This window comes from Oncorhynchus tshawytscha, linkage group LG13 (genome assembly GCF_018296145.1).
Source record: "Oncorhynchus tshawytscha isolate Ot180627B linkage group LG13, Otsh_v2.0, whole genome shotgun sequence".
Classification (NCBI taxonomy): domain Eukaryota; kingdom Metazoa; phylum Chordata; class Actinopteri; order Salmoniformes; family Salmonidae; genus Oncorhynchus; species Oncorhynchus tshawytscha.
The window spans coordinates 36,320,930-36,348,221 of NC_056441.1; the positions used below are offsets into that span (position 1 = coordinate 36,320,930).

The 27,292-nt window shown below is 41.3% G+C and overlaps 1 protein-coding gene across 1 annotated transcript; it reads right to left on the minus strand.

The window, feature by feature from the left end:
- Positions 1–297: 297 nt before the first annotated feature.
- Positions 298–26,137, minus strand: LOC112264835 (neuronal pentraxin-2-like). The gene is made up of 6 exons (XM_024441705.2): positions 25,170–26,137; positions 8,722–9,804; positions 6,318–6,975; positions 4,945–5,195; positions 3,699–3,878; positions 298–2,686 (listed from the first exon to the last, which is right to left on the minus strand). The coding sequence occupies exons 2-6, from the start codon at positions 9,469–9,471 to the stop codon at positions 2,477–2,479; spliced, it is 2,049 nt and encodes a 682-aa protein (XP_024297473.1). The 5' UTR covers positions 9,472–9,804; positions 25,170–26,137; the 3' UTR covers positions 298–2,476.
- Positions 26,138–27,292: the final 1,155 nt, after the last annotated feature.

Below are 27,292 nucleotides of genomic sequence, written 5' to 3' on the forward strand. Positions count from 1 at the left end.
GATATGTGTAAGCAATATAGCAGTAGCTGCCCTTCCCAGCATGCTCTGTGTTTGGAAATCTTACCTTGACAGGGCTGGTGTGGGCGCAAGCTTTTGCTCCATCAAAGCAGTAACACATCTGATTCTACTTAATCACAGTTTTAACAAATATTAACAGTCTTTATTCAATGCTTCAATTAGAAGTGTTACTGCTTGACTGGAGCAAAAGCTTGGATCAGCACCAGCCTTTGCAGGGTAAGACTGACCAGCAATGAAAGAAATGACATGAAATATCCATTCATGAGATACGCAATCGTTTTATTCAAAATCTTGATTTTATTGAAACATATTTAACAGAGTTTTATTCATGTATTCCTCATTTAAGTTTTACAATTCATTTGACATATTTTTGGCTTACACACAAAGGAAAGGGACTTTTGACCAAACACACAAGAATGAATAAATAAAAGGTTGTTCAATATTTACAGACAAGAAACAAAAAACTATTGAGTGTGTCTTTATATACAGATTAAAATGTATACCAAAGGCGAGATTAAGCAAACGTTATGGAAGCAACATAGATTCAGATTATACAACTGCATTCAATGCTGTTTAACCTGAATTATATCCAGTTGTATTAGCATTCATTAATGAATCAATAGTATTTTTTATTTGTAACAAATGAGAAACATAATTTATTTTTATTTTTTTTAAACTTCACATACATTTGGCCCACTAACAGGAAAATGGGAGCATGGGTTTTTATAATGCTCAACTTGGCATTATAAAGTCTTACACAACAATACAGACCACTATGTCCTCTCACAAAGGTGCATTAACAAATATCTACAAAATGTCACCCACTGTAATTGTTGTGTACTGTAATGGTTGTAATGACTATTAGTGGTCAGGGGGGCATGTCCAGCTCTATACTATCACCATGGCAACAACAGACGACCCTTTTACGATCAGTGTTCATGTGATTCAATGAGACATAGACATTCCGAACTTAATAGCCCACAGTGAAATGGGGGTGAGTAAGCAAATGCAACTAAATCAATTCCTAATTTGAATGCTTTTACAGACAGAAAAGGGATGACCACAGTGAAAGGATAGACAAGGAAAGGATGTGTTGTTGTGTAAAATGCCTTATATTTACAAAAAAAAAAATGAATGGTTTGTTTTTGTTTATGATTTTGACAGTTGATATTCAAGACAGGCTATATTTTTTTTAAACCTATTTTTATAAGCATTTTACATGCATAAAAAACACAGGACCCAATTAATAAAAACCAACATTGGATGAGGTTGACTTTGAATATAAGCCTTTTAGAGCATTACAGAATTGTTTGTCTTTCCCAAGCTGTTTTGAGTGCATGTGCATTCATGAATGTATTTAAGAGCATGTGTCTGCAATGACAACGCCGAAATAGTCTGGATCTAGATCCGAGCTCTATTTGTCAGGTAAATCTGCCTGTAAAACCACAAGATTACAATGGAGATGTCAGCATTAGCTTAGGACCTCTTGACAGGCAGTTAACCTGTATTTATGCGGGCTCATATCCACAACTTCAACTCGGGTGTTTCATAAAACCTGGCAGCCATTTCAGACACACTGATAGAAATTACAATCCAGTTGAGTGTTGATCAGTTGATATTGGTAGAGCTAAATTCATCTGAAAAATAAAATGGAACGTTTATCAGTTGCACGTGTGTACAACACAGTAGTATAAAATAGTCCTCTAACATTTTTGCGTGAAAGGTAGAGTTGAGACAGGCTAACCCCCCCCCAAAAGAACTACAACCATAGATGAGATCCTCCATCTTCATGTACAAAAAAATACAATGTAGTACCTCACATTCATCACATTCAATCATCAAATCATTATCATTGTCTTCCAACTCATACACTTGCCATCGATGTGGCTGTTTTGAGTGCCTTTAGTTTGTTCATTCCATATTGTGCACAGTTGGTTTATGAGCATTCTGCCTCAGTGCGTTCCTTTTAGTCACTGGTATTGTCCTGCTCGCCAGCAAAAAAACAAAAACAGAAAGACAAACAAATAACATCTGGAGTGTTAGGATTTTGAGAACCATATCCCGGCATAATATGTCCCAGTAAAATGTTATGATTCTTTGAACACCTGACTGATGAAGGGCTTTACTAAGGCCCGAGGCAAACATGGGTGGACCCATTTAAAGACAGGGAATCCTATTACCGGTATTGGATCCCGGGAGCAGCAGTGGTCATGGCCATTCAGTTAAATCCAGCCTTTGCTCTTTTAAAGTCTTCCCAGTTCCTCGGCCCAGCGAGGGGGAAGGCAGAACAGAGAGGAAAGGGATGGCAAAATTGCAGAATGCCTAAGGGCCAGCCTGGTTTGTTGCTAAGGGCCTGTCATGTGTCTGCAGCGTAGTGCACAGAGCCCTGCTGCCACACCAGACAGCTCGTTAAATAACATCAGGGGCCATATTTTTATGAGGCAGAGTGGGGTAGTCCTTAGTGGCAGGGGTCAAAGGGGTATTTGGTGACCCCGCCGTGAAGCTCGACCACTGCCTCTGTCCAGGAGATGAGGTCACCTGCCAGGTGACCTCCACAGGAAGCCTGGCTATAGATTTCATTGGGTGTGAGAACGCGGGACCACAACTGGAGGTCTGACATCTCGCCCACGAAGGACTGGGTGGCGTCAAATCGGCCACCTAGGGTATCCTGTTAGGAAAACACAGGATTTTTTACAAAATATGTAAAAGTACTAGATATACCACAATAAAAGATCAATACACAATTATTTAAACAGACTTGTCTCGCCTTTGAGTTTTCCACCTTTTTACCCCTTCAAAGCAAGGTTGGTTAACCGCCAACTACGTTCTAAAACTAGGCTGTTCAGATCAATCAACCCTCGTACTTAAAACCATTTCATGGCCTAGTCTTATGGTAACTTTTTATTTGTGGCCTAAATCATCAGTCATTTCCTGGAACTCACTAGACATGACATTAAGAGCCCCGGTCAGAGTGGATCTCCCAAGGAAGACCAAACTGAGCGATGAATTTGAAGCATTAGCAACAGTTTAAGCTGTAATATGTTTCAGAGGGATCAGTAATTTTATATTTACATTTGAGTAATTTAGCAGATGCTCCAACCTGGACTCAGGGGTAGACGTAACATAGTGAATGTAAATCTGGGACACTGCATTTAGTTTGATATGTTACATTTCATATGGTATGAATTCATTTGTGGATGTCCATCATCCATTTAGTATGAAATGTTATGAATTTCAATTCATATGATATGTTGTGGCTAATGTTGGCTAGGTGGCTAAAGCTAACGTCAGCTAGGTGGCTAACATTAGCTAGGCTATGGGTTAGGGTTAGGGGAAGGGTTAGCTAAACATGCTAGTAGTTGCAAAGTAGGGAAAAACTAGTAAGTAGTTGCTTATTAATGCTAAAGTTGATTTCTAAGCTTAGTTTTTGGCAATAGCCTGTGTCTTCTCAGGACACAACTAAATGATAATCATCTTTAACATGATTGTATTAACCACTTTTTGTATTCTGCAAAGCCCAAAATTGGGAATTGTGACAGGCAATTCCCTGCTGGTCACATTTGGAGGCAGCCGTGGGATCCAGTACTGCTGTTTGAAATTTCAGTTCCTATCCCAGCGTTTTATATGTTCTTCAGAACTTTGAGAATGCAAATTCATAGCGAGAAAACGTATAGTTGTACCTGTTCCTGGCCCAGAATAAAGACTCCACCAGGCTTGATGGGATGCCATGCAGATAGGTTCTCTCCAGACCCCCTTTTGACACCATCCTGGAAGGCCTCCCAATGCCCATCGTGTGACGACCATGTCATGCACAGGTGGTGCCACTTCCCATCCGTCATAGCCATGGGCAACGTCACTGCCTGTGCAGAGAAATAGAGTCACTGGCTTGATTAAATAATTGCATGATTGGCTGATTGATTGATTAATTGGCTCAAGCCAAAGAGTCCACACAAAATATTTCCGTGAGAGAAAAGGGCAAAGTTCTGTTCGGAGAAAGATTATTACTAGGTTAATTGATTGGTTCATTGGCTGACTGTAGTGTCATTGTCGTGGACATTTTGAAAAAATTCAACACAAATATTGTTTTTTAGGGAGATATTTTATGAAAGATTTGTCCGGTTTTGTGAATAGGTACAAATAGCCATTGCATCTCAAGTAATGTCATTTTTTTCCTTTTGTGTCAGCTCATAACAACATAGCCTTCAGGTGCCATAGCTAGGCATCTCCCAGGTTGAACCACCAAATCCCCTCTTGTCTGGGAGAAACCCTGACTCATGCACAGTTATAGTATGGGCCCGGACCATGTGTCTATCCCCGCGTCCACCCTGTCATGAGATGCCTCTCCACATGACTGTGCTAGGTAAGCTGCTTGCCCTTTGCCCTCTGAGGTCTTATGCCATTAGGGAGGATGATAGATGAGGATAGGGCCACTGTCTCTAAGGGGGAAAGACGGGGTGATAGCAGGATCCAGGTGAACTGTAACTGTCACAACTGCCCCCTGCCTCGTTCCTTGAGGACAGGAGATAAATCGAAATCTGGTGCCTGATTGGATGAGAATGGAGTCACCTGCCACTGAAGTGTAAGCTTGCTTGCCTTGAGGTGATTGATTTTCCACGTGTGCTGCCAATGGGACAACTGACTGATAACATATGCTTACTTAAAATGTTGATAAAAATGTTCAAACACTCCTTGTCAGAACCTGTTTTTGCTTTGTTATTATGGGGTATTGTGTGTAGATTGATGAGGGGGGAGAAACGATTTAATCAATTTTAGAATAAGGCTGTAACGTAACAAAATGTGGAAAAAATCAAGGGGTCTGAATACTTTCCGAATGCACCGTATATGTGTAAGAAGTGAGAATGTACAGTATATCTTCACAAATTGTCACTATGTGAAAATATGCAAAATATGCAATCATGCTCTTACATTGTCGTTAACCAGTAGTTCCATGGGATTGTTGCCCCATTCGATCAGAACCAGTTCGTTGGCCTGTCCCGGGACAGAGTAGGAGAAGGGCGTGCCGAGGCCAGGCCCTGAACCCCCTTTTATCCAGAGGCAGACAGTGAGGGTGAAGATTTCAATGAGTAGGGTCTTTTTTATCCTTCCATACATGTAGTTAGTGCGCATAGGGAAGCCAATCTGGAAAGCATTCGGACTCTTTGGCTTTTTCCGGGTACCTGTTGGAATACAAAACAGCAAAATATGAGCAACGAACAGCTGAGGAAGTGAAATTAAAGTAATTTGCCAGTGTCTGTGTTCTTCGAAGGCCAGCATCCCGGTGTCGCCTTTACACTGTTGACTTTGAGACTGGTGTTTTGCGGGTACTATTTAATGAAGCTGCCAATTGAGGACTTGTGAGGCGTCTGTTTCTCAGACCAGACTCTCTAATGTTTTTGTCCTCTTGCTCAGTTGTGCACCGGGGCCTCCCACTCCTCTTTCTATTCTGGTTAGAGCTAGTTTGCGCTGTTCTGTGAAGGGAGTAGTACACAGCATTGTACGAGATCTTCAGATTCTTGGCAATTTCTCACATGGTATAGCCTTCATTTCTCAGAACAAGAATAGACTGAGTTTCAGAAGAAAGTTCTTTGTTTCTGGCCATTTTGAGCCTGTAATCGAACCCACAAATGCTGATGCTCCAGATCTCAACTAGTCTAAAGAAGGCCAAACTCAGTACAACAGTTTCCAGCTGTGCTAACATAATTGCAAAAGGGTTTTCTAATGATTAATTAGCCTTTCAAAATTATAAACTTGGATTAGCTAACACAAGGTGCCATTGGAACACAGGAGTGACGGTTGCTGATAATGGGCCTCTGTACGCCTATGTAGATATTCCATTAAAAATCTGCCTTTTCCAGCTACAATAGTCATTTACAACATGAACAATGTCTACACTGTATTTCTGATCAATTTGATGTTATTTTAATTAATAGACAAAAAAAGGTGCTTTTCTTTCAAAAACAAGGACATTTCTAAGTGACCCAAAATTTTGAATGGTAGCGTATATGTATTTTTTTTTTTTACCTTTATTTAACCAGGCAAGTCAGTTAAGAACAAATTCTTATTTTACAATGACGGCCTATCCCGGCCAAACTCAGACGATGCTTGGCCAATTGTGCGCCGCCCTATGGGACTCCCAATCACGGCCGAATGTGATACGGACTGGATTCAAACCAGGGACTGTAGTGGCGCCTCTTGCACTGACTATGTCTGTACCTACAGCTACAACTTGGAATGCATGATATAAATCGGACAAGAGTATACAATGGCAAAGTGGGTTATTTATCAGAGAGTTTCAATACCAGGGTTAGAGTTCCTGTGGTTAAGGTGGCTCAGCACAGTTTCCAGCTTGTTGTGTCCACGGCCAAGAGGTAATGGAGGTGGTGGCTTGCTGTTATAGGCTGGACGAGGACGATGGCCATGGTCGTCATTGCCTTGGTGGTCATCACCGTTTTCACGGTGGTCATCGTGAAGATCATCGTGGTGGTCGTCGTGATGATCATCAGGATGGTCGTCATGGTGATCGTCATGGTGGTCGTTATGGTGTGTGTCATGGCGGCCGTGGCTACGATCATAATGGCGGTCATAGTGTCGGTCATAGTGATGGTCATCATGGTGACTGTTTTGATGGTTGTTGGGGCGGTTGTTGTAGCGGGTTGGGGTGGGGGTGTGGGTGTCGTGATAGTCATCATGGTGGTCGTCGTGGTGACCCGGTCCATGTTGGTCATCGTGATGATCATCGTGGTGGTCATCGCGGTGACCAGGTTCATGGTGGTCGTCGTGGTGGTCGTCCGGATGGTCATCGTGGTGGTCGTCATGGTGGTCATCGTGGTGGTCGTCATGGTGACCATAATCATGATGCCCACCGTAGTGATTGTTGAGCTGCTTCTCAAGTGCATTGATTTTACGTTGCAGGAGGTCTCTCAGTGAGCTTGAATAGGAGCTGGAGGAATTCCTGGCCTGGAGAAAGAGAGAGAATTAATAATAGTTATAATAGGAAATGTTTGCATACCTTATTATTAGTCCATGTGCTTGGTAATTAACACTTTCTGGAGCATATCCATGGTAATTTATTTCCATAATAGGACTTTTAAAGAGCTGTTTTTTTGTTTGTTCTTTAGACACCTCTTCTACTTCAGCCCATTCTGGGTTGCTTCCTTCGGCCATATTGTGCTGCCCCTAATCTCTCCAAGTGGGCAGATAAATGAAATAATACTAAAGTCGGCTCCTCCCTCCCTGGAAAACCTTCCTTCCTTCCCTCCCTCTACTTCTGTCAGTGTCTCTGATCAAATCCGGCTTTAGTCAGTGCCAGAGCACACCAAGATTATTAGCTCATCACCATGGATGATGCTAATTGGCATTGAAGGTGTCTAGAACCCTGCAACACTTGGAAACCGGTTTGCGGCATAGACGTCCCTGTTATGTGACGGAGCTCCAATCTCAGCTGTACTGTCTTTGTCTAACACCCTCAAGGCAAAGGTTTCTGTGTAACCCTTTCTCTATGAACCACCAGTGTTATTATGTGTTATTAATGCGCGCACAGGCTAGAAGCCTATCTGATGTCTTATAGCAAGAATATTTGATAACAGTATATTTTTAGAGCCTGACAAATATATTGTTTCATCTATATTATTGGCCAATATTGGCCATTAACCGATATTTCGATATAGGCCGATAAATCCACCGATAACCGATATTCAATAAATAGGATGAAGAAAGTGAATCTCAGTGTTATCTGAACACTTACAGCCATTCTCATGGTCATTATTGTCACAATGTAAGCAAGCAACATTTGAATAATTTTTGGGGGACAACTGCTCTTTTGGTTGGCAATCTAAGAGAACTCAGTGTGAAAAATGTTCACTTTTAATTCTCCCTGCTGTAAAACACTATATCGGTCGGCATCGACTTTCAATGAACCACCAGTATTAACAAGTGTTATTAATGCTGACACTCTTAGAAAAAAAGGGTTCCAAAAGGGCTCTTCGGCTGCCCCCATAGGAGAACCCTTTTTGTTCATGTAGAACCCTCTGTGTAAAGGGATCTACCTGGAACCAAAAATAGTTATTCAAAGGGTTCTCTTATGGGGCCAGCCGAAGAACGCTTTGAAGTTCTAGATAGCACCTTTTTGTCTTAGACTGTATACCAAGTCTTATAGCAGGTCTTACAATTCATTATGGAGTGTTAGAATCACTTTAAGCGGATTGATAACATTCATAATGAGAAACAGAAATCATTAGAATAAAACAATCATCTTTCATAATCCCCCAAAAATAGTGGTCAATTAAGTTTGATTTTTGTATCTATAAAGGAACTTCATTCACGCAATAAAATAAACAAACTGTGTTCGGTTGGTTGTTAGTGTCAACAGTCATATGTCATACAATCACTCAACAGGACCCTCTCCTAGGCTTCATGAATTCCCATTGCATTAGTGCAAGACAGCTCTATGGTGAGAGTCAGGATAATTAACTAATCAATTTAGGTCTTCATACGCACACACGTGGATGGAACTTGGGCTGTAGGCCACTTATATCCTCACGGCGTGGGAGAAAGCCGGAACGCCCTTTGTCGTGCTTCATTTCAGGTCAGTAGCGAGACAAACAGTGCCCCGTAGTGATGCACAAGATGACCTCTATCCACACAAAGGGCAAATAAGCTTCCTATCCCTTTTCCTACTCATCCTTTGATCCTGTCCCCACTCACCTGCAAGTTCTCCAGCCTCTCCTTGAGTGTCTGTAGCGTTTTCCTAGTCTGCTCAGGGGAGAAGGCCCCATGCTTGCTCCCAGAGTTATCCTTCCCTCGGTGGTGCGGGTCTGATCGGTGCCCATTGTTCAGTGGGTAGTGTGGGTCCCCGTGGTGGTCAGCGTCATGGTAGGAGTGATGCGAGCTCGGGTGATGGGAGTTGTGACGCGCGTTTCCATGGTGGTCGTCGTGATGGTCATCGTGATGACCCACCCCCCGGCCAAAGCCCTCACAGAGGGTCAGCTTGGCAGTCAGTTCCCTGATCGTCTCCCGTTGGTCTAAGATGGTCTCCTTTTGCCGCACCAGGCTCTCGCGAAGGTGCAGGATGGTGGATTTGGCCTCGTCTGATATTCCTATCCCCATCCCCATTCCCATCGGCCTCCTGCCGTTACCATTGGGCGCCCCTGCAGCAGGTCCATGATGCCCATTACTGCTGGGTCTGTCGTGGACAGGTCCGTGTGCTGCCCCGCCTGGTGTGAAGCAGCTGGGGTCTGCGTCCGCTGGAATTGGGGTGCAAACAAACTTGGGCTGGGCTCCATAGTCATAGTCTAATCCCGGCAAACTAACAGCAGCCGTTGAGGAAGATATGAGAGTATAGAGGAGTAGAGAAAAAAGAGGGAAAGAGGGTAGGATGAAACCTGGAAGTACTCCACCCCAACGCGTTTGCCCTGTAGACAAAAGCATCAGGGGTGGGATGGCGTTGTCGGCCATCTTTGGTCGACGTCTCGCTTCTCTCCTGTCAAGGGACACGTGGGGCGGCTGGCAAGCTGATTTGACACATGGCAAAAAAAATCCACAAATCCCCTGTACAACAGGGTCAATTTCTTAGAGAAGTATTACAGCACGCAGGACCTTGTCTCTCTGCTAAAGCTGTTAGTGCTTCATCGCCGTGTCGCTGTATCAAACAATGCACGTTGGCTCCATAACGGGACAAATAACTGTCGAGGTGTCCACCTCCCGGTGATCCCTTTTGGCACAGCGGGCCTCTTGTGATCGGCAGCCAAACGAATCCGTTTCTAGCCGTCTTCTATCCATCCATCTCATCTGGAAGGAAAAGACAAAGGCGATAAGTCATTCATTGGAAATACTAAGTCTTGGGAAATACGAATGATTTCAAACCTTATGCTATCACTTCTGTGAATAGACAACAACAGCAATATGCGAGGGCATGATCAGACATTGATTCACTGAACAGTACAGTGCAATAGGATGGCGATGACAGGACACGAGCACAGCAGCGGTGGGGAGTAATGGAGCTAGGATCATAAGCAATTCAACTACAATGATGTAGTCAATCAGTCACCGCTATTGGGTTTTCAACGAGCCAGCAATGGCTTGGAGTGAATGACGCCAACAGCTGAGAACCCCCCTGGGCAGTGTAATTCGATTACAAGGCAGCCAGCAGGATGCAGTTAATGAATGATGGTTTTCATTTTCATGTGGACCGACAGGCAGTTTACTATGCAGGGTTAGGAGGTTATTCATACTGGAACAACGGGAACAGTTGTCTGAGACACGGGGGATACCACCAAAATAAAATATATTGAAAGAGACACAAATAGTCCTTGTGTTATTGAGGAGGTGTGTACAGACTACGATAGCACAGTAGCCCTGAGTTACAAAGTACAGTAATGGGAAAGAACCTTTTTTTAAATCTGGGGAACAGCATTTAACAATTAGCCTTGTTAGAGTTCATGTTTATGTCATTTGTAGTGTGTAGTCAGAGATTGACATCCATCAAACCACCTGACTGCAAAACAATTCTAAGAGTAGGTATAAAGCCTCAACTAATCCAACAGTTCCTGAATTGAGGTTCAGTGAGGAAAAACCAGGAGAAGGTAACAGATTTCTCAAGGACACTGCCTAATAAGCCTCTTACCCATCCCCATTGCGATCATCAATTCACCACACCTACCGATAGGCCACGGCCTGCTTCTTAAAATATAATCCCCAGTCCTATATTTTCATCAGATTATTGAGAGTTGATTGATTTGTCACATTAGTCATTCTTAATCCAATGTATTTAAAGGTAGTCTCAGCGAAATGACGTTGCCACAAGCAGCACCACAGATATTGAGATGGGCGAGATGCAACACTTCGCTCTCACACAGTAGCCACGGGACCAAAAGAGCAGAGAAACTGAGCCTCGCACATCAACGCTCTTCGTTGTTGAGGAAATTGACCCACTATGCTGTTTACTTTCTGCATCTACGTCACATCATGGAGTATACCTTCAATCGGATACAGTATATTCTGAATAATACATAAAACATACTTTTATCAAGTTGGCGATTCTTGAGATGTCAGCATGCTTATATTTCAACTTCTAAAGTGTTTTTTTTTAAATGTGGTAGAATAAACTCAGTCGTTTTCCCCAGCATGTTTTAATGAGGAATTCGACGCTACTGGACGTGTGCAACAGATGTAGCGCATGGATGACACATTCATCTGCAAATGAACTCTCCACCATCTGTTTTCACTCACTTTAACACACGAGCGTAATCAGACATGGCCTTTGAAGCGTTTGTGCGTCACACATGATTCGTGCGTCATCATATTAACAACCACAGAGTATTTTGTTTTTCCTGGGGTAATATCACTGTTTGGACTACGATGCGGGGTCACACTTTACGTTAACTTGCTCTAAACTTGTATAGTAAGTAATGCTGCAATTACCCTCGTAACAACATTGTATTAACATGTTCTGATAGTTTTGATCATTTTTTTGTAATTACACATTTTGACACCTGTTGTTAAGCAGTTTTTATTGTCAGACAGGTGGAAATAGGATGTGAAAATAACAAAAAAAACTCCATTACTAGGTAATTACTAAGCACTTATTAAAGGGATAGACAGTAAGACTTTTCCCTGTAAATGTACAGCATTATACTTGCACCAGTGTTGTCAGCTTAATACTGTAATTTTGCTTTACAGCCGTGATGCTGTGATATTTGACAGTACTATTTTCCTTACCGTAAAACATATTACAGCATCCCTTCTGTAAGGGGATGATGTAATGTTTTACAGTAAGGCAAATAGTACTGTCAAATATATGTCAGCAAAATTGCAGTATTAAGCTGACAACACTGGTGCCAGTATAATGCTGTAAAACGTACAGTGAAAATCTCCCTGAAAGCTACAATAAATGTAAGAAAAACAATACATTTGTGCATAAAATAGGGCAACTATTTGGTGTAACGGTGTTTAGAGGCAGTGAAACACAACGGGACAGTTTGGGCAGGAGATCATCCAGGAGAGAGAAGTCAGCGGGTGTTCCTCATGGGGCGCCGTAAGAATCCTCAGTTTTGATTTGTCAGCTCTTCTCACCCCTAAGACAGGCATAGAAAAAGAAAGAACTGAACGAGAGACAGAGAGCACCAGGGCTGTTAGTCTGTGGGTAAAAAGATAGGTGACAAGGGACATATCAAGCGGGTGGTGTGTGTGTGTGTGTGTGTGTGTGTGTGTGTGTGTGTGTGTGTGTGTGTGTCTGTGTGTGTGTACTTACCTCACTAGACGTCTTCAATCAAACTCAGTGAGGGTTGAGAACAGCTGTCTTCCTCTGGGCCACCTTGTCATGTCCTTTGTCCCATCTTCAGGGTTCATCATCTTGGGTGGATTCGAACCAGTACAGCCATATATCCAATATAGCTTGTGAAATCAATTGAGGCATTGAACAAATACAAATAAGACAGCTACGTATACAGTTGAAGTCGGAAGTTTACATACACATAGGTTGGAGTCATTAAAACTCGTTTTTCAACCACTCCGCAAATTTCTTGTTAACAAACTATAGTTTTGGCAAGTCGGTTAGGACATCTAGTTTGTGCATGACACAAGTAATTGTTCCAACAATTGTTTACAGACAGATTATTTAACTTATAATTCACTGTATCACAATTCCAGTGGGTCAGAAGTTGACATACATTAAATTGACTTTGCCTTTAAACAGCTTGGAAAAATGGCTTTAGAAGCTTCTGATGGGCTAATTAACATCATTTGAGTCAATTGGAGGTGTACCTGTGGATGTATTTCAAGGCCTACCTTCAAACTCAGTGCCTCTTTGCTTGACATCAAAAGAAATCAGCCAATTGCAGACCTCCACAAGTCTGGTTCATCCTTGGGAGCAATTTCCAAACGCCTGAAGGTATCACGTTCATTTGTATAAACAATAGTACGCAAGTATAAACACCATGGAACCACGCAGCCGTCTTACCGCTCAGGAAGGAGACACGTGTCCTAGAGATGAACTTACTTTGGTGCGAAAAGTGCAAATCAATCCCAGAACAACAGCAAAGGCCCTTGTGAAGATGATGGAGGAAACAGGTTCAAAAGTATATATATCCAGAGTAAAACAAGTCCTATTTCAACATAACCTGAAAGGCAGCTCAGCAAGGAAGAAGCCACTGCTCCAAACCCGCCATAAAAAGCCAGACTACGGTTTGCATCTGCACATGGGGACAAAGATCGTACTTTTTGGAGAAATATCCTCTGGTCTGATGAAACAAAAGTAGAACTGTTTGGCCATAATGACCAACGTTATGTTTGGAGGAAAAAGGAGAGGCTTGCAAGCCGAAGAACACCATCCCAACCATGAAGTACAGAGTGGCAGCATCATGTTGTGTGGGTGCTTTGCTGCAGGAGGGACTGGTGCACTTCACAAAATAGATGGCTTCATGAGGAGTAAAATTATGTGGATATATTGAAGCAACATCTCAAGACATCAATCAGGAAGTTAAAGCTTTGTCGCAAATGGACAATGACCCCAAGCATACTTCCAAAGTTGTGGCAAAATGGCTTAAGGACAACAAAGTCAAGGTATTGGAGTGGCCATCACAAAGCCCTGACCTCCATCCTATAGAACATTTGTGGGCAGAGCTGAAAAAGCATGTGCGAGTAAGGAGGCCTACAAACCTGACTCATTTACACCAGCTCTGTCAGGAGGAATGGGCCAAAATTCACTCAACATATTGTGGGAAGCTTGCGGGAGGCTACCAAAAACATTTGACCCAAGTTATACCATTTAAAGGCAATGCTACCAAATACTAATTAAGTGTATGTAAACTTCTGACCCACTGGGAATGTGATGAAAGAAATAAAAGCTTAAATAAATCATGCTCTACTATTATTCTGACATTTCACATTCTTAAAATAAAGTGGTGATCCTAACTGACTTAAGACAGGGAATTTGTACTCAGATTAAATGTCAGGAATTGTGAAAAACAGAGTTTAAATGTATTTGGCTAAGGTGTATGTAAACTTCCGACTTCAATTGTATGTCACACAGGGTTGTGACAGCTAAGGAGAATACTGTGCCGGTGTTGTTGTCATTCATGCTCTCCTCATTGAGTAGACTGTATCACAGTGACATCTAGATGGCTAGCAATATTAGTTCTTTTTTTGTGTAGGCTGCTATCCTACTTGAAATATAATCCTGGGAGGAAAATCAATTGGATATGCTTCTAGCTACCTCCGATGACACTGTGATAGAGCTGCCCAGTGGTTGGCAGGCACAACACTATGAGTCATCCAATGGTCATGTCTTTTGAATTGCTAAAAACAAGCTATTTCTCTGTAGTAATAGTGAAAACATAATTGGTCCCACATCTGTGCTCAGTTGATTCCCTACTGCACTCAGAGGCTGCGGTACAGCAAAGCCTATCATCACAACAATTATTATCTGGCTGATTTTTTTCTAGGTAGCACAGAGTAAGATATTTACGAGCAATTTAGAGCCGATCGAAAGGGCTTGTGTCAACATTAGAAAACATGCTGCAATTCAATGTTGGTTCGTAATAAAGATACTTACAGTGCCTTCGGAAAGTATTCAGACCCCTTGACTTCCTCCATATTTTGTTACGTTACAGCTTTATTCTAAAATGGATTAAATAAAATATTCAGCAATCTACACACAATACCACATAACGACAAAGCGAGAAAAAAAAGGTTTTAATTGTTTTTCTCAAATTAATTTAAAAAATACAAAACAGAAATACCTTATTTACAAAGGTATTCAGACCCTTTGATATGAGACTCGAAATTGAGCTCAGGTGCATCCTGTTTCCATTGATCATCCTTGAGATGTTTCTACAACTTGATGGGTAACTGTGGTAAATTCAATTGATTGGACATTATTTGGAAAGGAGGACATCTGTCTATATAAAGCCCCAGAGTTGACAGTGCATGTCAGATCAAAAACCAAGCCATGAGGTTGAAGGATTTATCCATAGGGCTCTGAGACAGGATTGTGTCGAGGCACAGATCTGGGGAAGGGTACAATTTTTTTCTACCATTGAAGGTCCCCAACAACACAGTGGACTCTTCATAGAGCTGGCCGCCTGGCCAAACAGAGCAATCGGGAGAGAAGGCCTTGGTCAGGGAGATGACCAAGAACCCCATGGTCACTCTGACAGAGCTCTAGAGTTCCTCTGTGGAGATGGAAGAACCTTGCTGCACTCCACCAATCAGGCCTTTATGGTAGAGTGGCCAGACAGAACTTACTCCTTAGTAAAACGCACATGACAGCCCGCTTGGAGTTTGCAAAAAGTCACCTAAAGACTCTCAGACCATGAGAAACAAGATACTCTGGTCTGATGAATGCCAAGTGTCACTTCTGGAGGAAACCTGGCACCATCCCTACAGTGAAGCTTGGTGGTGGCAGCATCATGCTGTGAGATAATTTTTCAGCAGCAGGGACTGGGAGACTAGTCAGGATCAAGGAAAAGATGAACAGAGCAAATACAGAGAGATCCTTGATGAAAACTTGCTCCAGAGCGCTCAGGACCTCAGACTGGGGCGAAGGTTCACCTTCCAACAGGACAACGACCCTAAGCACACAGCCAAGACAACGCAGGAGTGGCTCGGGGACAAGTCTCTGATTGTCCTTGAGTGGCCCAGCCAGAGCCCGGACTTGAACCCGATCGAACATCTCTGGAGAGACCTGAAAATAGCTGTGCAGTGACGCTCCACATCCAACCTGACAGAGCTTGAGAGGATCAGCGGAGGAGAATGGGAGAAACTCCCCAAATACAGGTGTGCCAAGCTTGTAGCGTCATACTCAAGGAGACTCGCTGCTGTAATCGCTGCCAAAGGTGCTTCAACAAAGTACTGAGTAAAGGGTCTGAATACTTATGTAAATGTGAAATTTCACTTTTTCTTTTTTATACATTTGCAAACATTTCTAAATACTGTTTTTGCTTTGTCATTATGGGGTATTGTGTGTAGATCGATGAGGGGAAAAAATGTAATCAATTTTATAATAAGGCTGTAACGTAACAAAATGTAGAAAAAGTCAAGGGGTCTGAATACTTTTCGAAGGCAGTGTATAAACAAGTCAAGGTACCTACCCAGTAGCTTCTGAAAATGTTATTCCACTTCACAGCAGCTTCAAGAAGGTATTTCATATAATAGTCTGATATTCATGTCTCGCCAGACAGCATTGAGGTTGGTGCCTGAAACGGATCATTTGAATCTACAGTAGGCCTGAGCTATTACCATAAAGAAGTACAGCATGTTCAAGTAATTTTCTATAACAGTACTTTTTAAGCATTTTACCCATAATTCAGCGCAATCTACAGCCTTATTAATGCTGTGTAACAGATTTACAGTGTTTTACTGTTGAAATGACAGAAAAGTCCGACAGTGCAGTGAGAGATTCTGGCAATTAAGCAGTTTGTCTACTTACCCAGAGTTAGATGAACTTGTGGATTCCATTTGTATGTCTCTGCCTTCCAGTATGAAGGAAGGTAGCATTGGCTCGGGAAACTACCACTAACGTCCTCTCAGTACTGCACTCAGGTGCGAAGCCGTATCTTAGCGTACCTGTAGACTTCCAGTCATTGCGCTAACGCCAGTTAGCGTTGGTTCGCGGAAGTGCCTCTTACTTCCTACATGCTGCACGCAGAGACATAAAAATTGTATCCACGAGATCATCTAACTCTGGGTCATCTAACGCACTCTACATCATGCAACGCACAATGTTGTTGCTAGAATAAAAAGGGTACATGCCTTAGTAATTTACTTAAGGAACTATACCATTGGTCATTTTACCATATGTAAGATTTTGGTTGTCACCAGATAATACAATTTACTTAATACAATTTAATATGCCATTATTTGTTACAAAACAGCCATGATCTATAATGTTTGTAATTAAGACGGATGTCTATAGTTGACTGGCAATATTATACTTTGAATTCATGTTGGACGTAGCTTCTCACTCTAGATCAAATGCACTATCGATGTTAACATCAGGTACTTCTAAAATATGTATTCAGAGCCAGCATAAAACAGGTCGTTTTTTTGATGACCCTTACCAAGTCTTGCTCAAATCCTCATTATCGCATGTTTCTACCTCTTTATATCTTTCTGTTCCACCGCTCCTTCATAGAGCAATTTACAGTAACACTGACACCCCCTATAAGTAATCTATTCGCTGCCTTTAATTAATAAGTCAAATGGAATGACTAAATGTGGGGTAAGTCATTGTTTTGGACAACCAGCTACGCGCAAACAATCCTCCACGAGCCTTGGCAAGTCCAAGTCTTCTGACCAGGAGGGACTTTCCTCCTCCCAAGGTTGACACACTAATAGGATTCCCAGGATTAATACCTGAGGGTGGAGCGGAGGATTAGCCCTGGCCTGCTCACCTCAGAAAGTCAAGGCGTTGTTTCCATGCGTGTAGAGTATATAGGATATTTACAGTATTTCACGTTGACTTTTCCACAAGGTATGACTTCCACAACACATTCTCATCAAATAAAATTGTTCAGTCTAAGTGCTACGAATGGTACACAATTTCCTAAATTTCCTTAATTTTCCTAAATTAAAGTTTTAAAACAGTACCACATATCATATCATGGGTATGTATTCATATATAAGGGTATATAAAAATATAAATGCTACTTTGAAAATCTGGACAATTCCGCCAGTTTTAAAACTCATATTCGGCAGGGTAGCCTAGTGGTTAGAGCGTTGGACTAGGAACCAAAAGAGTTGCAAGTTCAAATCCCTGAGCTGACAAGGTACAAATCTGTCGTTCTGCCCCTGAACAGGCAGTTAACCCACTGTTCCTAGGCTGTCATTGAAAATAATAATTTGTTCTTAACTGACTTACCTAGTTAAAACAATTTTTTAAAATCTCCAGCACCAAACCAGTGTCAACATATGTGAAAACAGTGTGTTTCTATGATCTGTGGTTAAAAAGATGAGAAGAAAGGTCTTTAAAAAAATGCTTCTCTGTGACATGGTAGGATTAAAAGTTTTAAAAAACGGTGATTTTCAAAACCTACAATGAGTTTTTAGTCCAAGGGAGGGTATTTCCTTGCTCCCAGTGTCACCGCGAATCTCATAGTGTTTGAAAATCACTGTTTTCAAACTACGTAGGACAATTACAGTGTACCACCACAGACCTGTCCATCCAAGCAATTAGTAAGACACAGTCTACTATAAGTGGGACCCATGCTGTTTCCAACAAGTGTTTTGTTAACTGGAGTTTTAAAAATTCTGCAACATCAACATGTGTTTAACAGGCCCTTCATTTGGGCGTCGATAAGCATGCTTGCCGTTAACACTTCCTAAGAATAGGCTGAGCTATGTTAACTTCCCTGCAGGGGTTGAAGTAAAAGTCTAAAGGTTGTGCCACTGACTCAACCTCAACCGTGACACGATGTGACGGTTTACCTCTGGGCAGCTATCGGGATCCTGTAGGACAGGTGTCTCTGGACTGTACAGTTGTATACCATGCTTTCAAAAGCTCATTATTAAGTGTGTTAAGAATAAAACACAGACACTTAATCTGACTATAGATTAGTTGAAGCTGCAGAAAAGCCCATGTTTCATTGTAATCCATAGTGGAAAGGAAACTATCTAAAAATCAATGACCGTGTTGCCTTACATACTTTCATTCTGAAACACCATGTGAAATGCAGTACTCTTATGACCAATTGGAAATATCAGCAACAAAGCAAGAATTGGTTATGTATCGCCGCGACTATGTAGAGATGTCAAATATTTGAAGGTGCCAAACATATGAGCCTGGGTCAAAGGTCATGACCTTGACACAAGCATGTGGCCACAAGCCCATCCAAAGAAGGCATTGGACTGAGAAATATGCTTATGCTGGTGAATTATCCAGTTATCACAACCAAGGTGATCGTCTGACTTCACACTTAGTTCCCATGGACTCTGTGTACAGTAAAACACTGGTAACTGTCCATGACCACTACAATTCCATTTCATACAGTTGAAGCATTGCTGGGAAAAGTACTTCATTGCCATACTTTGACTAAAAGTAAAGATACCTTAACAGAAAATGACTCAAGTTAAAGTGAAAGTCACCCAGTAAAATACTGTACAATGTGATTAAAAGTCTAAAAGCACTTAATTTTAAACATACTTCAGTATCGAAAGTAAATGTAATTCAAAATATATACTTAAGTATACTTTTAGTATAAATAATTTCAAATTCCGTATATATGGCAAACCAGACGGCACGGTTGTCTTGATTTTAATTTACGGATAGTTGGGCACACTCATCATTTACAAATGAAGCATTTGTGTTTATTGAGTCCGCCAAATCAGAGGCAGTAGGGAGGAGCAGGGATGTTCTCTGAATAAGTGGGTGAATTGGACCATTTTCCTGTCCTTGTCACACCCTGATCTGTTTCACCTGTCTTGTGATTGGCTCCACACCCTCCATGTGTCGCTTATTATCCCTGGTGTATACAGTTGAAGTTGGATGTTTACATACACCTTAGCCAAATACATTTAAACTCTGTCTTTCACAATCCAAGTAAAGATTCCCTGTCTAAGGTCAGTTAGGATCACCACTTTATTTAAAGAATGTGAAATGTCACAATAATAGTAGAGAGAATGATTTATTTCAGCTTTAATTTCTTTCATCACATTCCCAGTGGGTCAGAAATTTACATACGCTTAATTAATATTTGGTAGCATTGCCTTTAAATTGTTTTACTTGGGTCAAAGGTTTTGGGTAGCCTTCCAAAAGCTTCCCAGAATAAGTTGGGTGGATTTTGGCCCATTCCTCCTGACAGAGCTTGTGTAACAGAGTCAGGTTTGTAGGCCTCCTTGCTCGCACACGCTTTTTCAGTTCTGCCCACAAATTTTCTACAGGATGGAGGTCAGGGCTTTGTGATGGCCACTCCAAAGCCTTGACATTGTTGTCCTTAAGCCATTTTGCCACAACTTTGGAAGTATGCTTCCCCCTTTTTCCTCCAAACATAACGTTGGTCATTATGGCCAAACAGTTCTATTTTTGTTTTGTCAGACCAGAGGACATTTCTCCAAAAAGTACGATCTTTGTCACCATGTGCAAATGCAAATGCTTTTTTTCAGATGCTTTTTTTATGGCGGTTTTGGAGCAGTGGCTTCTTCCTTGCTGATCTGCCTTTCAGGTTATGTAGATATAGGACCTGTTTTTACTCTGGATATAGATACTTTTGTACCTGTTTCCTCCAGCATCTACACAAGGGCCTTTGCTGTTGTTCTGGGATTGATTTGCACTTTTTGCATCAAAGTATGTTCATCTCTAGGAGACAGAACACATCTCCTTCCTGAGCGGTATGACGGCTGCGTGGTCCCATGGTGTTTATACTTGCATACTATTGTTTGTACAGATGAACGTGTTACCTTCAGGCATTTGGAAAATGCTCCCAAGGATGAACCAGACTTGTGGAGGTCTATTTTCTGAGGTCTTGGCTGATTTCTTTTGATTTTCCCATGATGTCAAGCAAAGAGGCACTGAGTTTGAAGGTAGGCCTTGAAATACATCCACAGGTTTCATATTTTTTTATTTTACCTTTATTTAACCAGGTAGGCTATTTGAGTGACAAGTTCTCATTTGCAACTGCGACCTGGCCAAGATAAAGCGTAGCAGTTCGACACAAACATCAACACAGAGTTACACATGGAATAAACAAAACATACAGTCAATAATACAATATACAAAAATGTAACAAAAAAGTCTATATACAGTGAGTGCAAATGAGGTAAGATAAGGAAGTTAAGGCAATAAATAGGCCATGGTGGAGAAGTAATTACACTATAGCAATTAAACACTGGAACGGTGGATGTGCAGAAGATGAATGTGCAAGTAGAGATACTGGGGTGCAAAGGAGCAAGATAAATCAATAAATACAGTATGGGGATGAGGTAGTTGGATGGGCTGTTAGCAGATGGGCTATGTACAGGTGCAGTGATCTGTGAGCTGCTCAGACAGGTGGTGCTTAAAGCTGGTGAGGGAGATATGAGTCTCCAGCTTCAGTGATTTTTGCAGTTTGTTCCAGTCATTGGCAGCAGAGAACTGGAAGGAAAGGAGGCCAAAGGAAGAATTGGCTTTGTGGGTGACCAGTGAGATATACCTGCTGGAGCGCGTGCTACGGGTGGGTTTGGCGACAAGTATCAAGCGAGGGCCAGCCAACGAGAGCGCACAGGTCGCAGTGGTGGGTAGTGTATGGGGCTTTGGTGACAAAACAGATGGCACTGTGATAGACTACATCCAATTTGTTGAGTAGAGTGTTGGAGGCTATTTTATAAATGACATCACCGAAGTCGAGGATCGGTAAGATGGTCAGATTTACGAGGGTATGTTTGGCAGCATGAGTGAAGGATGCTGTGTTGCGAAATAGGAAGCCGATTCTAGATTTAATTTGAGATTGGAGATACTTAATGTGAGTCTGGAAGGAGAGCTTACAGTCTAACCAGACACCTAGGTATTTGTAGTTGTATTTAAGAGCAGTTGGAGGCCACAGAAGGAGAGTTGTATGGCATTGAAGCTCGTCCGGAGGTTAGTTAACACAGTGTCCAAAGAGGGGCCAGAAGTAAACAGAATGGTGTCGTCTGCGTAGAGGTGGATCAGAGAATCACCAGCAGCAAGAGCGACATCATTGATGTGTATTTGGAGGTACACCTCCAATTGACTCAAATTATGTCAATTAGCCTATCAGAAGCTTCTAAAGCCATGACATCATTTTATGGAATTTTCCAAGCTGGTTAAAGACACAGTCAACTTAGTGTATGTAAACCTGTGACCCGCTGGAATTGTGATACAGTGAATTATAAGTGAAATAATCTGTCTGTAAACAATTGTTGGAAAAATTACATTTGTCATTCACAAACTAGATGTCCTAACCGACTTGCCAAAACTATAGTTTGTTAACAAGAAATTTGTGGAGTGGTTGAAAAACGAGTTTTAATGACTTCAACCTAAGTGTATGTAAACTTCCGACTTCAACTGTGTATCCCTGTGTTTCCTGTCTCTCTGTGCCAGTTCGTCTTGTATGTTTTTCAAGTCAACCAGATGTTTTCCCGTACTCCTGCCTTCTCTATTCTCTTTTGCTAGTCCTCCCGGTATTGACCCTTGCCTGTTTTTTTGACCCCGTACTCGCCTGCCTGACCATTCTTCCTGCCCTGACCTTGAGCCTTCCTCCCACTCTGTACCTCCTGCACTCTGAACTGGTTTTGACCTTTTGACTGTCCACGACCATTCTCTAGCCTACCCCTTTTGGAATGTTTAATAAATATCAGGACTCAAACCATCTGCCTCCCATTTCTGCATCTGGGTCTCACCTTGTGCCCTTATAGTCCTGCTAAGCATTCAAAATGTAACAAGTTCTTTTGGGTGTCAGGGAAAATGAATGGGGTAAAAAGTACATTGTTTTATTTAGGAATGTAGTGGAGTAAAAGTAAAGGGTGTCAAAAATATAAATAGTGAAGTGCAGATACCCCCCCCCCCAAAAAAAACTATTTAAGTAGTAGTTTAAAGTACTTTTACTTAAGTCCTTTACAACCACTGAGACTATCCAAACCTGACTTGGCACAGTGGAAGATCCCTTTGAAGTGTTTATGTACTGGGGAAATACCTTGTTGTCCAATATATATTTGCTCAGTATTTTGGACAAATCCCCTATTCAGTATCCTAGTCAAACAATCATCATGATGTGATTTTGCATTACGGTCTTAGAGAAAAGGGTTCCAAAAGGGTTCTTCGGCTAGGTTCCAAAAGGGTTCTTCGGCTGTCAAATAAGAGAACCCTTTTGGGATCTATGTACAACCCTTGAGGGAACCCTATTTGAGTCAAAGGATATTCATATACGTAAGATATACAAACCTTGCAGAGAGCTTATCCAACTGATAATCTCTTAAATGTATATAAACTACTGGAACCAAGACATACAAATAACTGATATTGGCTCAAGGTGAAGGGAATGTTGGAACATAACAAACAAAATTATTGTTAACGAAAATGTACACTTAATCCGGTTTATACAACAGGTGGGTCTAATCCTGGATGCTGAATGGTTAAAACCGCATCCAGACGGTGTCTATTCCACAAGGTACCACCGGCTAAATCTATGACGTGGAAATTCTTAATTACTCTGTTCCATCTGACTGTGCTATCCACTGTCTCATCAGCCCAGCCAGGCAATTTATATACTAGATCTACATTGTAAAAAGCATCTAGACATAATTTCCCATTTCTTTTAGAGTAGCATTTGTTTTTCATCAGCGGAGATTTTGTATAACATTGCTGTCCGTCTCTCCGATATTTGCAACACTGTTTCAATTTAGAAATTTGATCTCCTATGGTAATGAACAAGTCGGGAGTCGGAACGAGACAGATAGGCTGGCAGCTTTTCAGCCAGTCAAAATCATGAATCAGCATAATTTCAATGGATATATACAAAAAAATGTCAATAGGAAAACACGAAATGCGGCTAGTTTGCTGTCATTCCAGCTTCAGTTTGAAGTGACTGTGTTAGCTGTGCAGTTGGCTACTGTATCTCTTCTGAACAGTGGCCTGGCGAGAGAGCAAATGTTCTATGCCAGGTGAAATCGCACACTAGCTCAATATTATGTATGTTTAAACAAAAGAGAACAAAAGAGTTAACGACCGGATCGAGTCGACCTTGGCTAGATTCGACTTCGTCTCGGGCCTAACAAAACCCGTGCCAATAACATCCTCCAAACACCGGCTTCTCGGGCATTATCACTTAAATAAACTAATGTATAGAATTTATTACACAAGACAAAATTCAGAAATTCTATAGCACAACAGCAAAGTCATGTCTTAAGTGTAAAACTAACAATGACTCAATAATCCATGCCTTCTGGGAATGTTATAAAGTCCAGGAGTTGTGGGCGGAGCTGGAAAGTTGGCTGTCAGAATTACAATGTAAATGTACTTTTAATTTGTGTTTGCATATTTCATGACATGGCATATGAGTGTGCAGTGAGATACCAAATGGGTTGGACGATACTTTTCTTGTCAATCTTTTTTTTTAAAGTATACTTAAAAAGCGAAAATCAATCAATCCTCCATCGTTGATACAATGATAAGGCTTTATTATTTAAATGTTGAAAGTGCATGGGCGTTGGAGAGAAACAAAATGGTGCAGTTTAGGCTACGTGGGGGTGGCGGTGGGTCTGGTCAGGGGTGATTTTATAGATGTTGGTGTGCGTCTGTATGCTGTTGATGTTGTGTCTGTTTTGTATTGTAAAAAAAAAAATGAATGAAACCATTTTTTAAACGAGGGTTCTACCTGTAACCAAAAGAGTTCTACCTGGAACCAACAATGGTTCTCTCAATGGGTTATCCTATGGGGACAGCCGAATAACCCTTTTAGGTTCTAGATAGCAACTTTTTTTTCTACGAATGTACATTTCAATCGACTTCTTTATTCTATAGATAGTGAAGCATAATTACAATACCAAAGTACAAACTTGAGAAAAAATACAGGCAAACAAGATTCCAGAAATAACCATACCAATAGTAAAGACATAATACAACATTTAAATCCCAATGCAGCTTGAAAACAAACATGCACATTTGCAGCAATACAACTGGCTACTCCAAAATAATTAAATCATTCCTAAATAAGCAGTCACAATTGATCTATGTGTAATACTTTGTCAAGTCAAACTGTTTCAGATCATGCTTCTATTATACTGTAGTTGAAATATCACGTATGATCCTATGGAAAATATGACTATTGTATAATTAATTTATCCTATACTTTTCATAAGTTACATATTATAGACATTTGTAGAATCCCAGGTAAGGTGTCTTGACAATTACGTAAAAAAGTACTAACACTCTAACACACTAATACTACATTGAGGGAGATCAATAAAAACTATGCCTACAAACTTGAACATATTGTTTTATACTAGCTTTTAGCTGACTTCACTAGAAAATAAGAACAGCACCCTACAATTTTGAAGACATTTACTTTCAATCTGAAAGGTTTCTAAAATAGAGTTCTAGCCAGGCTCGATCAACCATTTGGACAGAGCAAAGCAGATTATCTTAAAGGTTAGATTTGTACATTTTAAAACATTTGCAACCATCCCAAGGAGTAATAAATGTTTTGGGGGAGAATAGGTTTCCTTACCTGGTCACAAGCTACAGAGTCCCAAGCTGGTTAGTCCATCCCAAACACTGATCAGATTGAAAAGGATTTGTTCGAGGAGGATCATTTTAACTCTCTCTTCCTCTCCCTCCCTCTCTCACTCCTTTGTCTTTGTTTGCATATCCCTTCACTCCTCCTGGTTCTCACGGTCAACAATTGTATTGATTCTTCTTGACTTTCAAGGCATCAACAAGTACCCTTTCTCATGTTCACGTTATTTCCCTACAGAGTTTTGGACACTCTTTTGCCCATGAACACCCAAGCATTAAAACTAAACTGGTAAAAAAAAATCTGAGTATAATAACGGTGTTTATGAGCCTATATTGGCAATATATAATACATATAAGTTGATTAATTAAGTCCAAGCAACTGATACACTTTGACTACACTATATTCTACTTCCATGTACCAGAACAAACTAGGGAACCATTTATATACCGTGAAGACCATTGGGGAAATGAAACAAACAAAATGCTAGGTGGTTAAATGATACTGAACATACACCTCACCTCACTTATATTGATATGATAAATACATGACAGAAGCATAAGTTATCACATTCCTTAAAGGAAAAGGTCAAATCTTTAGAAAAAACGTATTATATAATATTGTTAAAGATGTAGAATAGTTCGTAAATACATTCATAAAGAAGATGAAACTGCCTTTTCACCTTTCACATACCCATAATAATGACCAAATCAGAAATATATTTTCTAATGCTAATTGTCGGAGAGTTCAGACAGTTTGGAGAGAAAATGGTGGATGAGAGAGAGACAGATTCCTAGAGGCAGAGCGGAGGATGGACAAGAGAGGAATGGACAGGAGGAGGGCGGACCGAGGGAAGGACAATGATAGCGAGGAGGGAGTGTGAGAGAGAGGTGAGAGGTGAGATGGACATTAGACACTAATTGCCATGTGAACGCCAAGTAGTCCTACCCAGCGAGAAGTCCTGGCCAGTGATTCTTCAGTCCAACCAGTGTGGCCTCTTATCTGCTGGGTTGAACAAGAGTGGCATGGTCAGTGCACAACACCTATCAGCATGTTAGTAGCACACGGCTATTGATGTTCTACGGTATATTGCTGAATTTGAGAGCCAGGGTCACTCTCAGGGCGTCTACTGTACATTTGGAGTCGAGAGTGAGCCAAATTTCAAGTGTTGCATCAACTCTAATAGTGTTACATTTAACACTCAAAAGAGTTTCTGTAACTCTGCAAATAATTGCAATTGGCCAACACTGGTTATTGTTCCATTAACTTTATAATGGTGCCAGTCCCCAGAAATCGTGAAATCCTATTTTTCTTTTGTCAAGTACACATTTTGCACAGTGCGTGCTTGGTGCTTGCAACAGCTCGTAAACAAACACAGGAAGGACAAAAGCCCCATTGATTGAGGAGGGTAAAATGATTGGCATTGGCAACAGTCACGCAGTCCCATCCAACCTATACGACCAAGGCCTGGCTTTTCCACAACTACTGTAATCACATTTCATAACCCCGATCTGGGCTCTCCACATTTCGTAGCTCAATGGTGCTAGACATAGGCCTTTCCTTCTAGCCTGACCCTAATTATCCTTGTTATGGCACCCCAATAATAGACCTACCAGCTTTGGGGTGTTTTTGGGGACAACGCCCCTATGTCTTCTATGTTCTGACTGGAATTATAAAATGACTGTGGGTCCAAGGGACCCTAATGACGACTGACGTCTCAACGTCCCCCCCAAACACGTTAGTTTATTTAACATGGGCATTTATACCATATAGATAGGTTAGAGGATAGTTCAATTTGCCATTTTAATGGAATCAAGGACTGCATCATTTCAATTAAATTCAAACATCTTTATTAATTAAAATGGAAAAAGTCTCATGTTAAATCTTTTTTTTTAGGTCATTTAAAGTTTCAAATGGAATTGCCTGCAATGCATGCTGGTAACAAAAAAAAAGGATGTTCTGTTGCCAGATTGCTGTTAAGTAACGCTGCGGCTTTAAGATTGTGGGGAGCATGGAACATCACTTTGTCTAAACATGAGTGGCAACCTCTGATCATGTACTGTAAGTGTTATGCTGCCAACTGATCATTTCTCTGGGGTTAAGAGGGAGCTAGGTTC